Source organism: Muntiacus reevesi, chromosome 4, assembly GCF_963930625.1.
Source record: "Muntiacus reevesi chromosome 4, mMunRee1.1, whole genome shotgun sequence".
In the NCBI taxonomy this organism is placed as follows: domain Eukaryota; kingdom Metazoa; phylum Chordata; class Mammalia; order Artiodactyla; family Cervidae; genus Muntiacus; species Muntiacus reevesi.
This window is the reverse complement of record NC_089252.1, coordinates 101210493-101222980: the sequence shown is the minus strand read 5'-3', so window position 1 is coordinate 101222980 and position 12488 is coordinate 101210493. Positions and strand designations below refer to the sequence as shown.

General features: G+C 42.7%; 2 protein-coding genes across 4 annotated transcripts; both read left to right on the top strand.

The window, feature by feature from the left end:
• Positions 1 to 1515: 1515 nt before the first annotated feature.
• On the top strand, positions 1516 to 7884 carry RPP14 (ribonuclease P/MRP subunit p14). Of its 3 annotated transcripts, none has more exons than XM_065933381.1 (6): positions 1516 to 1656; positions 4430 to 4547; positions 4686 to 4770; positions 6702 to 6778; positions 7224 to 7302; positions 7749 to 7884. In XM_065933381.1, exons 2-6 carry the CDS (start codon positions 4471 to 4473, stop codon positions 7803 to 7805), a joined length of 375 nt encoding a protein of 124 aa, XP_065789453.1. In that variant the 5' UTR covers positions 1516 to 1656; positions 4430 to 4470; the 3' UTR covers positions 7806 to 7884. The 3 variants fall into 3 exon arrangements, with proteins under 3 accessions (XP_065789453.1, XP_065789452.1, XP_065789454.1); XM_065933380.1 differs by lacking the exon at positions 1516 to 1656 and adding an exon at positions 1763 to 2005; XM_065933382.1 differs by lacking the exon at positions 1516 to 1656 and adding an exon at positions 2033 to 2453.
• A 40-nt stretch (positions 7885 to 7924) lies between these two features.
• Positions 7925 to 10369, top strand: HTD2 (hydroxyacyl-thioester dehydratase type 2). The gene has a single exon (XM_065933379.1). It carries the CDS (start codon positions 7925 to 7927, stop codon positions 8429 to 8431), a length of 507 nt encoding a protein of 168 aa, XP_065789451.1. The 3' UTR covers positions 8432 to 10369.
• Positions 10370 to 12488: the final 2119 nt, after the last annotated feature.

The window sequence follows — 12488 nt, the reverse complement described above, 5'->3', positions numbered from 1 at the left end:
TCCACTTGGAACCCTTCTAGACATTATACTTATGTATGTATGTATGTGTACACATAGATACATATATGTAACTGGTCAAGGCCAGTATGGAACCCAAGTTTGCTTGCTGCTCCAGAAGTCAATACTCAGAGACAAGTGTTGGTGAAAAAATTTGCTTTATTCAGGCACTTTTGCATGGTGCCTGGAACAGAGTAAGTAAGCCCTTGATTAATATTAGCTATGGTGGACTGTGTTTGAGACCACCTCCTAGTTGTGGGTTAGAGGAAAAAGGTTTTAAAGCGGGGTTTCAGGAGTGTGCAAGCAAGGGGCTCCATGCAGAACAGCACAGTCAGTTCCAGTAATTATTTTCAGACTGGTTGTGCAGTGGTCTGGTCAGCATCATCTTGACAGTTTTGTGTGTAATCAATCAGTAATCTACTCCAAGGTTGGGCTGTTTCCATCCCTGTAAGGCCAGCCCCTGGAATTCTAAAGCAAGCAAGATGAATTCTCTTCTACTTACACATGGAAGGACTTCTGTACCCAAGAAGGGATCACAGGGTCTTGCTTGATTTCATTCCTCCCCATTTTTGCTGCTCTTCAATCCTGAGGGCAACAGGGGCAGGACAAGAAAGGGAATAAAGTTTTGGATCGAGGGACTAATCATAAACTTGTCAAGGGAACTGTCTTAGGGGTACTTGGTAGGAGTTGAGAGCTGGGCAAGGGATGGCAGTGGTGGAGCCAACACAGACAAGGCCCCAACCTCATGGGCTTTACATTCGAGTTTTGGCAGCCCGGGGCCCTCTCCTGTAAATACCCCTGACATATCACATAATTGGTGGTAATATGGTGCAGTGTGGAGAGAACTGTCTAGAGTCAGATGTACTTATAACTGTGTGCTCTTGATCTTAGCCTTTTGTGCCTCAGTTTCCATCTCTGTAAAATGGATCATAATAATAGTCTCCTTAGGATTGTGTGAGAGTTCCATGAGGTGATGTAGTTTTTTGCTTAGTGCCTGGCACAAAGTAAGCACTTGATTAATATTAGCTATTATTATTGAATACACACAGTATGTTTCATGAGTACAGGGGCCATATCATCTTGCTCCCAGTACCTGTCACATGATAGGGGTTCAGCAAGTACTTATTCAATTAACGAATAGATGATACTTGGTTTACATTTGGAAACAGAACCATCTGGGCTTTTTATGTTAACCCAGACAGAATAACTACTATGCGCTGGGAGCCACAAGAGACACCGAGAAAGGGTCCTGTCCTTGGTGAGTGCTTTAAAGGAGATGCTGACCAGAAGAGATGCTAGATACAAACTTTCTTGAACGAATGAAGGCATGAGTGAGTGAATGCGAAACCAGCTCCTGGGCGCAGTCCCTCACCCCACGCAGACATCTGCACACACGGCTTTCTGCAGAGTGGGCACTAGAGGGCAGTCAGCGTGGCGAGTCTGAGATTCAGAGTCACTCCTGGGTCCTTAGGAGAACTCCGCGCGGTGGCGTCACATCCGCTCTCATGTCACACACCCGGGGGCGGGGCAGAGAGGAGCCAAACGTAAACACCCCGGAGTTTCCCCAGGCCGCAGGTTGCGCGGTAGCTCCACGTCTCGGTGGATTCTTGCAGTGAATAAAGAGTCCGGGAGGCGTCAGACTAGTCCGACGGAGAGCGGGTAGGCGGAAGCCCACAGCGGGGCGACTGTTTTCCGGGAGTGGGCTCAGTTGGCCGCACTGGTGACGTATGACGTGCGCGCCAGGGGAGCGTGCGTAAGGCGGAGGGACGGCGGGCAGTGAGAAGCGGCCTGGGGTACCTCCCGCTCCGGCCGCGGACGCCACGGGCTAAGGCGAAGCCGGGCCGCGGACCATCCCGGGCTTCTCTGCAACGCGGTCTCAGACGCACGGGACGGCTGAGAGGACTGAGCGCGACCACGTGTGCAGAGCGCATGCGCCTGGCCTCAGGCGAGCGCGAAATCAGGGGCGGAAGTTAGTCAAAAAGTTGAAAACGACTTCACCTGCCCAACAGTAGGGAATCGAGAGCTCTCTCTCTCTCTTTTTTAAAATAACTGATTTCGTCTCAAAATTGTATATTGAATGCCTGCCGTATGCGATGTATTGCTTTAGGTTTTGGGGAGACTTTCTTTTGGAGCGTATATTCTAGTAGGGCTGAGGAGGGAAATGGAAATAAAGAACAAATGAACTTAACAGTTAATATTGGAGGGTGGTGAATGCCTTGAGGAAAAAGTAGAGCAGGGGCACGGGGCGGTGACGTTAGATATAGATGTCACTGGAACAGATCGGGCGCTGAAATTGAACAAAGTCATGAAAGAGGCAAGGGAGTGAGCCACGTAACTATCTGGAGGAAGATTATTTCTAGCATGTGGAAAAGCTAGGAGAGATGTCCAGAGACTGGAGGGAAAAAGCTGGAGCTGGGGAGGCCGGCGTGGTGGAAGGAACTGAGCAGGGGAGAATGGTAAGACACGAGGTCAAGGCGTTGGAAGTAGCGGGTATCGATCAGGTCGGACCTTAAAGGGCTGTAAAGACTTTGGCTTTACTCTGAAAGGGGAACCTCTGCAAGGCTTCGAGCAGAGGAATGATGTGGCCTGATTAGTTTTTAATAGGGTCCCCAGGCTGCTCTAGAGACGAGGCTGGGGAGGGAAGCAGGGACACTTGTTACTAATAAATCAGGTTATGAGTATCCCTGCAGCTACCTAAAAGGCTGACTTGAGAGATGGTGATGACAGCCACCGTGGAAGTGCTCACATTTTCCCAGTGAGCCTGGTGAATGTGCCAGGCTGCGGGGAGAGCTTCCCAGCCATCATCTCCTTTTCTCTCAGGACAACCTGCAGAGGGCAGTGCTGTCAATGACGCTGTGGCTCGGGCCTGTCAGAGGCCAGTCAGAAGTGACTGCTCAATAAACACCTGCTCCTTAAGTGTTTTGTTTGTGGGGTTTTTTTTCCTGTAAAATAAACATAACATAAAATTTACCATTTTAAAATGTACAGTTTTCTGGCATTAAGTGCATTTATATTGTTGTACAGCTATCACCATTATTCATTTCCAGAATACTGTGTGAGTCTTTGTTGTTACTGGCATCCTAAGCCCCAGCCCCCATCTCACTCATCTACCTCAGGCAGCCAACTCTTCTAAAGTACTCAGTAACACTTCAAAAATAGCTGTTGTGTGCTGGGCAATGAGTGGAATGATTGAGAGTCCTGTTCTTGCCCTTTTAGTTAGGGGAGACTGGTGGTGGGGAAGAAGCAGCAGGTACAGTCTGAAATCAAAGATATTCTTGAATATCCAGGGCTCACACTACTACCGATTGATCAGTTGTGTATTTAGTAAGCATTAGTTGAATATTCTGTACCAGACTCAGTTAATATTCGTGATTGTTGAATGGATGGTTGGATGTAACTGCTTGACCCTGACTTCTCCTTTTCTCTTGAGGTCATCATCTGGGAGTGATTGGAACTGAGCCCAGAGATGTGTTTGTAAATGCTGGTTTACAGCCATGTGACTTTGAAAAAGTTGCTTTCCATGGTTGGGCCTCAGTTTCCTGGTCCCTTTAGTGGGGGGAGCAGATACTAAATAAGTAGACAATATTAAAATACTCCATAACAAGAGAACTTAAAACAGGGTGTCAGAGAAGACCTCCTTGAAGAGATGATATTCCTGGAAGAGGTGGACTTTAAGTTATAAATGTGAAGGCTGAGTAAGAGCGGTCCAGAGTGAGTGGACCAAGGACAGGGATTCTATACAGGGGGACCAGTGTGTTCTGAGTTCTTGAAAGTCCCATATCTGTTGGAAATGGCTTGAGTGTCCATTCCAGACATTCCTCTTCAGACCTTTGCTGTTGAAGCTCAGTCTTTCAGGAGGCTGCCAAATAACCCCATGCAGGCCTGGCCTCCAGACAAAGAACAGGCAGGTCCAGCGTTAGGAGAGTCCAGCAGAGCTGCCACCCCTCATTCTCCTCTTCGTGTTCTTCGTTGACTGAGAGTAAAGAAAAGCTCCTTGATGCTTTTATTTTTATTATTTGCATTAAGAGGCATCATGCCTGAGTGGTCTTGAGGGGACTCAGGAGAGTTAGAATCTCTTTGTGCCTTTGGGCAGGTAGTAGCCATCTTTGGCAGCACTCAATGTTCTCATCTCAAAAATGGGGATACTAATAGTATTTACCTGCTGGGATCATTTTGAAGATGTGACCTAAAGTATGTGAAGTATTTAGCACAGAGCTGGCTACTTAGTAAGGGAAAGTGTTTGCTGGGATTTCAATAAGAATACAGTGATCTGGCATATGTAAAATGTAGAAACTTCCTTTATGTCTGTACTGGTAACATCAGCTTGACCAGAATTAGATGAGTTATTGTACTAGGAGTTCTTTTAAAAAATCAGCTCAAATTCTCTTTTTTAAAAAAAGTGAAAAATAGCTTATATCTTTGTAATTTTTAGCCGTCTTGACTCAAGGTAGATGTGATCAGCACTGGAAAAAGATGCCAGCCCCAGCCACCACATATGAAAGAATTGTTTACAAAAATCCCTCTGAATACCACTACATGAAAGTCCGCCTGTAAGTTCCATCTCCTAAGTTTCTTATTTTTTTAAATTGAAGTTTAGTTGATTTACTTAAGTTTTATTTTGATTATTTTTTTATGAATCTGAGTAGTATGAAATTTAACACAGTGCATTAAAATTTTTTTTCTTACAGAGAATTTCAAGATTGTGGGGTTGGCCTGAATGCTGCACAATTCAAACAGCTGCTTATTTCAGCCCTGAAGGACCTGTTTGGTGAGGTATGGAATCACTTGGTAGTTTGAACACCACTAAGATTTTGTAGGGGCTTCCCAGGTGACGCTAGTGGTAAAGAACCCGCCTGCCAATGCAGGAGACATAAGAGACACGGGTCTGATCCCTAGGTTGGGAAGATCCCCTGGAGCAGGGCATGGCAGCCCACTCCAGTCTTCTTGCCTGGAGAATCCCATGGACAGAGGAGCCTGGCGGGCTACAGTCCATAGGGTTGCACAGAATCGGACACGACTGAAGCAATTTATCATGAAGATTTTGTAGGACATACTGAAAGGACGTTTTCCCAAAATTATTTTAAAACCACATTTGAAACTGCACAAGCAGAGTTTTAGAAGTGATGAGTTTTGAGTAGGTTTTTTTCTAATATGTCATTTAGTTGACAAGAAACTTGTGAGGCAAACGGTTTACTGTAGTGCTACTCAAACTATGGTGCAGACTGGCAACCTGCAAACTGTTTTTTTTTTCCTTGCCCACTGTGAGGATTAGTGGCTTGTACCAGAATGTCAGTCAACACACCATTTCCTTTACTGAGACAGTCTTCAATGAGAAAATCTGACCTGAGCTAAACACTGTGTCCACTGATACTGTCAATTTCCACTCTGGTGCGGCTCCTTATCACAGACCAGCACTTCTGAGTAGTACTATTTTAGTATTCACTTGAAAACAAGTAGAGTTTTGAAGAGAAAGCAAAGACAGATGATTCTCAGGAAATTATTTCCTGGTACATATGTTTTATTAAATTAAAATCTGTCAAGCACTCATCAAAATTAAAAACCAAGTCTGCAACAGACTTGGATCAGAGGCTGAAAAAACAAATTACAGACTTGGGGGAATATATTTGCAAAGCACATAAGGACTGATATCTGGAATATATAAAGATCTCTTAAAACTCAGTAGTAAAAGAAACACAAACAGTCTGTTAGAAAGTTTGCCTAGTGGTTAGGGTCGACACTTTCACTGCAGAGGCCAGGATTCACCCTCTGGGGAACCATCCTACATGCCACGTGGCTTGGTGCAGCCAGAACACAAAAACCAATCCCCAAAAGTGATATGTTGAGTGATTTCATTTATATCATGCTCCTGAAATAGTGTAATTATCGTACATAACTATAAAGTCTAGAGACAGATTAGTGTTTGCATGGGTTGAGGACTGAGGAGGCAAGTTGAAAGAGAGCCTTGTGATGGTATAGCTCTTTATCTTGATTATGGTTAATGGTTACATTAAACAATCTAAATGACAGTGTTTCATAGAACTACACATATGCACATGTAAACAAATGTGAGTGCATGTATAACTGGCAAAGTCGGAATAAGCTCTGATTTATTAATTTTGGTTTTCTGGTTTTGATGTCATACTGTAGTTATGCAAGGTGCTGACAGTGCGGAGGCTGAGTGAAGGGTGCATGGAACCTTCCCATATATTTCTTTGCAATGTAATATGACTCTAGTTTTTCAAAGTAAAAAGTGTGAGGGAAAAAAAAGCCATGTACCTCCTATATGTCAAGTATGAAACCTGATTGCTGGGGATGTAGCTGTGAACAAACAGACATGGCTTCTGCCTCACGGACTGTCGGAGTTGGTTATGTTAGTAGGAAACCATGTTGAACAATTAATGGCAGGAATGGTGAGTATCATGAAAGGCGTGATGGGTCCTGTATGTGAAAAAGCGTAGCAAGCTACTGAACTTAATCTTGGGCATCGGGGAAGGAACAATTTAAAAAAGACTTGAGAAAAGTAAAGAGGTCTTAGCAACATGGAAAGGTATAGGAATAATGATCCAGGCGGAGGGAGCTGTAGAAAAACGGGCCTTGTATTCCAGCACCATTAAATAAAATACAGATTTTTTGCAGGAGAAAAGCAATTAGAGTTCAAGAGTAAGGATGATAGTCATCTGCTAACAGTATCATTCTCTACTTAGGTTGATGCTGCCTTACCTTTGGACGTTCTAACCTATGAAGAGAAGACCCTGTCAGCCATCCTGAGGATATGCAGCAGGTATGACTGACGGTGGGACCCTTCTAGTGTAGCAGAGCAGAGAGACGGATGGTAAAAAACAGCAGAAGTTCTCCCTTCTGAGAATGAGGAGAGTTTTGTCCTTGTGAACTCCCAGCAGCTTTTGGAAGTTTAAATGGGGGAGAATGTGAACACTCACCCACCAGGAACTTTATAGTCCAGAGAGCCAGACTTGGGATTTACTTACCGCTGTAGTGTTTCCCAGTTGGTAGTCATGGTTGCAGACTCAGAAGTGGGAATTTTACAAACATGCCTGATTGAGGGTCATTCTGTCCTCTGCCTTGACATGGTATACTTTCATTTGTAAAGTTTTCTTATTTAAATCAGGTTTCTGGTAGAAACTACTTTCTGGCCCATCACAGAAAAAAGTACAAGTGAGATGCTGCAGGGACGAATCTTTACTGAAGCTTTCTTGGTCTTTCTGTAGTGGTCTTGTCAAATTGTGGAGCTCTCTGACCCTGTTAGGATCCTATAAAGGCAAGAACTGTGCTTTCAGAGTGATTCAGGTAAAGACACCTTCGCATATTCCAGTTGAACCTGAGTAGTAGACCAAATTGCTTTATTAATATGTGTCCCATTTTTGCTTGCATAAATCTAGTGTGGTTAATGCCATCCAGCTGGGGTGGGGGGGGAACCCAGGGCGTCAGTAGTTATGAAAACGTCAGACAGAACGCTTAGATTTTAGGTTGTATGGGAGAGGTTTGGGGATAAAACTTGGAACACCTGTGGAAAAGTCTTTTATCTTAATGCCTCATGCCTAATGTATTGAAATGTTCTCTCTGAGCTTGTCATGCCCATTTATTTATCTCAGGCTAGCTCTCAAGATGCTCTTTAAAATGCTACTGCATTGATTTGGCTTATCCTGTAAAACGGGGCATGTTTCTACACTGTCCTGGATTTCCAGGCAATTTTCTCCTGATACTGCCTTAAAATTTTTTTCCCTCTCTTACAGGTTTCTCCATTTCTCCTTGCATTATCTGGCAATAGTAGGGAACTAGTATTAAATTGAGTAATCTTCAGTTTGAGAAAATATTCCTCACTCTCAAAAGTACTTTTTGGTGCCAGCATAATGCTTGGAGACTGAAGCAGCCCAAAAACTCCTGTCGATGGAATTTGAGAGTGCTGAAGATGTTCCCAGTAATGTCCAACCATCGCCTTTGGTGGGGTAGGCTTCACAGGAGAATCTGCCTGAGCCAAGCGGTGCTGAGCAGGCAGCCCTTAGAGCACATGCACCTCAGAGTTGGAGACCGGGCTGAACTCAGGAGGGCCTTCACTCAGAGGGATGTGGCCACCTTCTCAGAATTAACAGGGGATGTCAATCCTTTGCACTTAGACGAAGATTTTGCAAAACACACCAGATTTGGAAAGACAATTGTCCATGGAGTTTTGATCAATGGACTTATTTCAGCTCTCCTCGGTACTAAAATGCCAGGGCCAGGCTGCGTGTTTCTTTCCCAGGAAATTAACTTTCCAGCCCCTTTATATGTTGGGGAAGTTGTTTTAGCTTCTGCAGAAGTGAAAAAGCTGAAGCGGTTCATTGCCCTTATTGCAGTATCATGTTCCGTACTAGAAAGTAAAAAGACTGTTATGGAAGGCTGGGTTAAAGTTATGGTCCCAGAAGCTCCCAAATCCTGAAATGCGTCTTTAAAGATACAAATTCAGACATCAGTGTTGTTATTATTGAAAGCCTCTGGGGAAAACAGGGATTGCTGTTCTTCAGCAAGGACAGGCTCATAAACCTGTACTGGGGGAGGGGAGCAGGTAGAGAAGTGTTCCAGTGTCCACTTATGTTTCACTCCGGATTAAGTATATTCATCATCTATCTAGGTTTTCAGCACTGAAAAAAAAAATAGGCAATTTCCTGGTGGTCCAGTGGTTTCACTGCCAGGGACATGGATCTAATCCCTAGTCAGAAAAGTAGGATCCCACAAGCCATGTGGCACAGCACACACGTACACACGTGTACACACACACACACACACACACACACACACACGTGAATAGAGGAGATCAGAGGTGATTCTAAGGTTGCACATTGTTAACCAGGCTCCCATGAGGTGCCATTAAAAGAGAAAAAAAAACTTAAAAAAGTGTTAGGAAAGTTATCGTTTAGCTTAATGTTCTACTTTTAGGATTTCAAACCTAATTAGATTTGCATTCATATAACACAAACCTACCTATATCTGTGTAGAATAAGAATTTACTAAAGTCACTGAGTTTATAAGTAGCAAGCATTTAATTATTAAAGGCAACAATGGAAGATAGGTCATCTTTGAACACCTATCTTTTAACACTAAATATTGTTAGATCCTGTTCTTCAGCAGTTTCTGAATCAGAGTTTATTATAATTTGTTACTGTTTACACCAAGATGGTGATTTATTGACCCTTCAGTGTCTCTTGCCCTTCAGATGGTTTTCCTGTCACTGGGGGAGGGCTTATGTGCATCTTTGGACTCAGTTCTGTAAGCTCTGTTGGTTTCATCTGTAAAGCAGGGATAACGACTCCATACAGGAGTGCTGGAGATGACAGATACAAATAGGTAAGCACAAGGCCCAGCTACTGCTCTTCTCATCCTCGTCTGTGAGCAAGGTTACAGGTTTCCTAAGTTCGGAGCTATCTGGCCAAAAATTAAAGAATAGATCAGTCTTTCAGGATGTCAGCCAATCTCCATTGGTTTTCTAAACCTGGAATAGATCTTGAGTGCAGTTCCTATTTTAGCAATCCAGGTGATTTTCTCTCTCCCTTGAAAATATTTTGGGGGTCCCCACCCATTATATAAATAATACATGCTTTTATTAAAATAACTGTAAGATAAAAAATTGAAGGAACACTGTGGTGGCCAAGTTCTTAATTAAGAGTTGAGAGGTGTTAGAGAGGAAACGTGCCTAATTTGTTACTGGTCATCCTGTACACAGCCCCCACTATTAAGACAAGAATCTGTAGTAGAACATACAGGTAGTCCATCTGTGCTCTGTGGCTTTAGATGGTAGCTCAGACCACAGCTGGTTGCTTTGATCAGGAAGATAAGATCAAATTAATTGGTTGCATCTACCCATATTTCCTGGAAAAAAAAATTTTCTCTTCCTGCTGCTGGATCAGTAACTAGATTTTTTTTTATTTGTTTACATAAGTGAGTGAAGTCGCTCAGTCTTGTCCAACTCTTTGCGACCCCATGGACTGTAGCCTACCAGGCTCCTCCGTCCATGGGATTTTCCAGGCAAGAATACTGGAGTGGGTTGCCATTTCCTTCTCCATGTTTGTTACATCAAGGGGATCCTTAAAACAGACTACTGGAAAGAATTGTTCTCATCACTAGAGGGCAGTGTTGTGTATAACTGAGTAGTTTAATATTGTACCACATTCTAGTTTGTGTTGGTAATGTGGAAAATACCAAAATCAGGGTGCAGAGCAAGGATGCCATTATCATGAGTTTCATAATGGGAAGCTTATACAGGTTCAGGTTCATCTGAAGAAGGTGTATGTTTAGGTGAAACATGCAGATAATTGGATGTCACATTGGAAAACAAAACGGAGAACTTGAATCACAAAATAAACACTTGATGCTGAGACCATCTATTCCTGCAGAATTCATTCTCTGGGACTTAATGGCAGTCCTGAAGTATGGGTGTGCAAGTGGAGTGTGGAGTGATCATTGATATTATAAGTTACCATTCTTTCAATGACAAGCCAGGTTTCTACAGTAATTCTAATCCTTTAGACAGTTTTATGAAGTTACTGTTCAATTTTATAGGCAAGCCATTTTATAGGCTCTGTGACTTGCCCAGGGTTGTATAGCTAGTATGCAGTAGAGCTGGAATTCACATGGGCCTGCCTGGCTCCTGAGCGTTTCTTTTCTCCATTATCCTGTGGGTCTTAAAATGTTCCCATACTGGAACACTATCAGTTTCTATAGTAGTATCTTATGTTGCATTTGTATTTGGAACTACCATCGTACATAATTTTTTTTCTATTTAGAATATTCTAGATCTTATTCCCTGTTACAGTTTTAATGTTTTCCTCACTGTTACTTGATGGCTTCTACCAATTACCTATCGCCTGCACTTTTTCTAAGTTGATATTTATTCAGTAAGTGTCTTCAGAACAGAATTACTGAAAGAGTTATTCTAAAGATGAAACTGTGCAAGTGAGGCGTTGTGGGGACTTGTGTATATGAGATCTGATGGATAGCTGATTAACAGTTTGTAACTTAAAGTAGCTTCTCAGGAATGTTTCCTTTTTTTTTTTTTTTTGATGCTCCATAGATGTCATGGTCTTCTTTGATCTTTATAAACTGAAAGAAGATGGAACAGAGAAGTAGGCAAGGATTTAGGGAAACTCTGTAAATGATGATTTGTTACTTTTACACTGAGCCAAGATTCTCAGACCACTTATGCTTTGTTAAAGCTAACTATAGCACAAGCTCGCTGGCTGGCTTTTTCATTTTGAGCTGTCTACAAGTTGCCAGAAAGAGTGACTCTTCTAATGAAAGCACGAGTGACTCTCATATAGGAAATCCTCTTCCAAGTAATTGAGAAGTGGCTTTGACTGTCCAGGGTCACAAAGAGAAGTGAGTACAAAAGTACTGACTGAAAGAGCAAGGCAGATAGTCCTCGTGCTTTCCACGGAGGGGCATTATAAGGCTGCAGTTTATAGGATGTTTGATCGCCACAGAAACATATCCATCGTAAGCAATTTCAGCCTAATGTACTGGAAAATTGCTTAACAGATTTTTGTATTTGATTAGAAACATTTCCACATTGGTGAAATGCCACTCATTTCTTTTTCTGAGCAGTGACTCTTAAGTAGCAGCAGGGAGAAAGCCTCCCCACAGCCACCATTCGTCTTGCGTGTTCAGCTAGAAAAAGAAGAAACTGCTAAAGTCCTCTTAGGTAACCACAGGTTTTCATTTTGTGCTGAATTAGACATTTTTCTTTCTATGTTCTTAGAGCATGATTAAGAGACCAATTTACTCCCAAAGAAAATTGCTACTAAATTACATCTATTACGTTTTAACATTAAAATATACTCTACCAAAGGTTGACAGTCATTGAGCGGCTGTGCCACTCTGAATGCGTCATGTGCTGGCAGAATTTATTAACTGACTCTGCAAGTGCCGTGAAATGACTCTGGGACTGCACTTGAGTCTCTCCAGGATCCCGGATGTTTCACTCCCTTTGTCCTTGGCTTTTCTTCCTATGGATTACACACAGAGACCAGGATTCTCAACATCTTCAGAGAAAATTTTGGTTTGCAGAAAAATCATAAGAAAACCCAAGACAAATGTGGACACTACATAAATAGAACAGAATTAATAGAAGGCTCCACAACCAGTCGATTTCTAGGCCACAATCAATTTCTTGAATGGCTCTTAGTGAGGCCACAGTTCACATGACCTTATAAACCATGAGCAAAATTCCTCTGCAATGTGATGAAAAATTCCAGTATGTAAGGGAAGTAAGAATGATCACAAGTGACTTGAATTTTTTTTAATGCAGATCATGAATATTTAAAGAAAGAAAATAATTCTGAGTGGGGAGGCGATGCTGCTTAGGAAGCACTGAGTGTTTCATTAGGTTCTGTGAGTTGATTTGTAGAACAGGTGCCAGGTCTGGAAGCGTCCTCACTAAAACTCATTATTTTCAGTCAGTCTGGCCAAATGTCAAGCCATTAAACAACCTGTGGACTATCTAA

Bases quoted from the DNA above. Each gene is read 5' to 3' on its own strand.
- RPP14 (XM_065933381.1), top strand. From the start codon at position 4,471: ATGCCAGCCCCAGCCACCACATATGAAAGAATTGTTTACAAAAATCCC. The intron at 4,548-4,685 runs GTAAGTTCCATC...TTTTTCTTACAG, and splicing joins CACTACATGAAAGTCCGCCT to AGAATTTCAAGATTGTGGGG. The intron at 6,779-7,223 runs GTATGACTGACG...GTCTTTCTGTAG, and splicing joins ATCCTGAGGATATGCAGCAG to TGGTCTTGTCAAATTGTGGA.
- HTD2 (XM_065933379.1), top strand. From the start codon at position 7,925: ATGTTCCCAGTAATGTCCAACCATCGCCTTTGGTGGGGTAGGCTTCAC.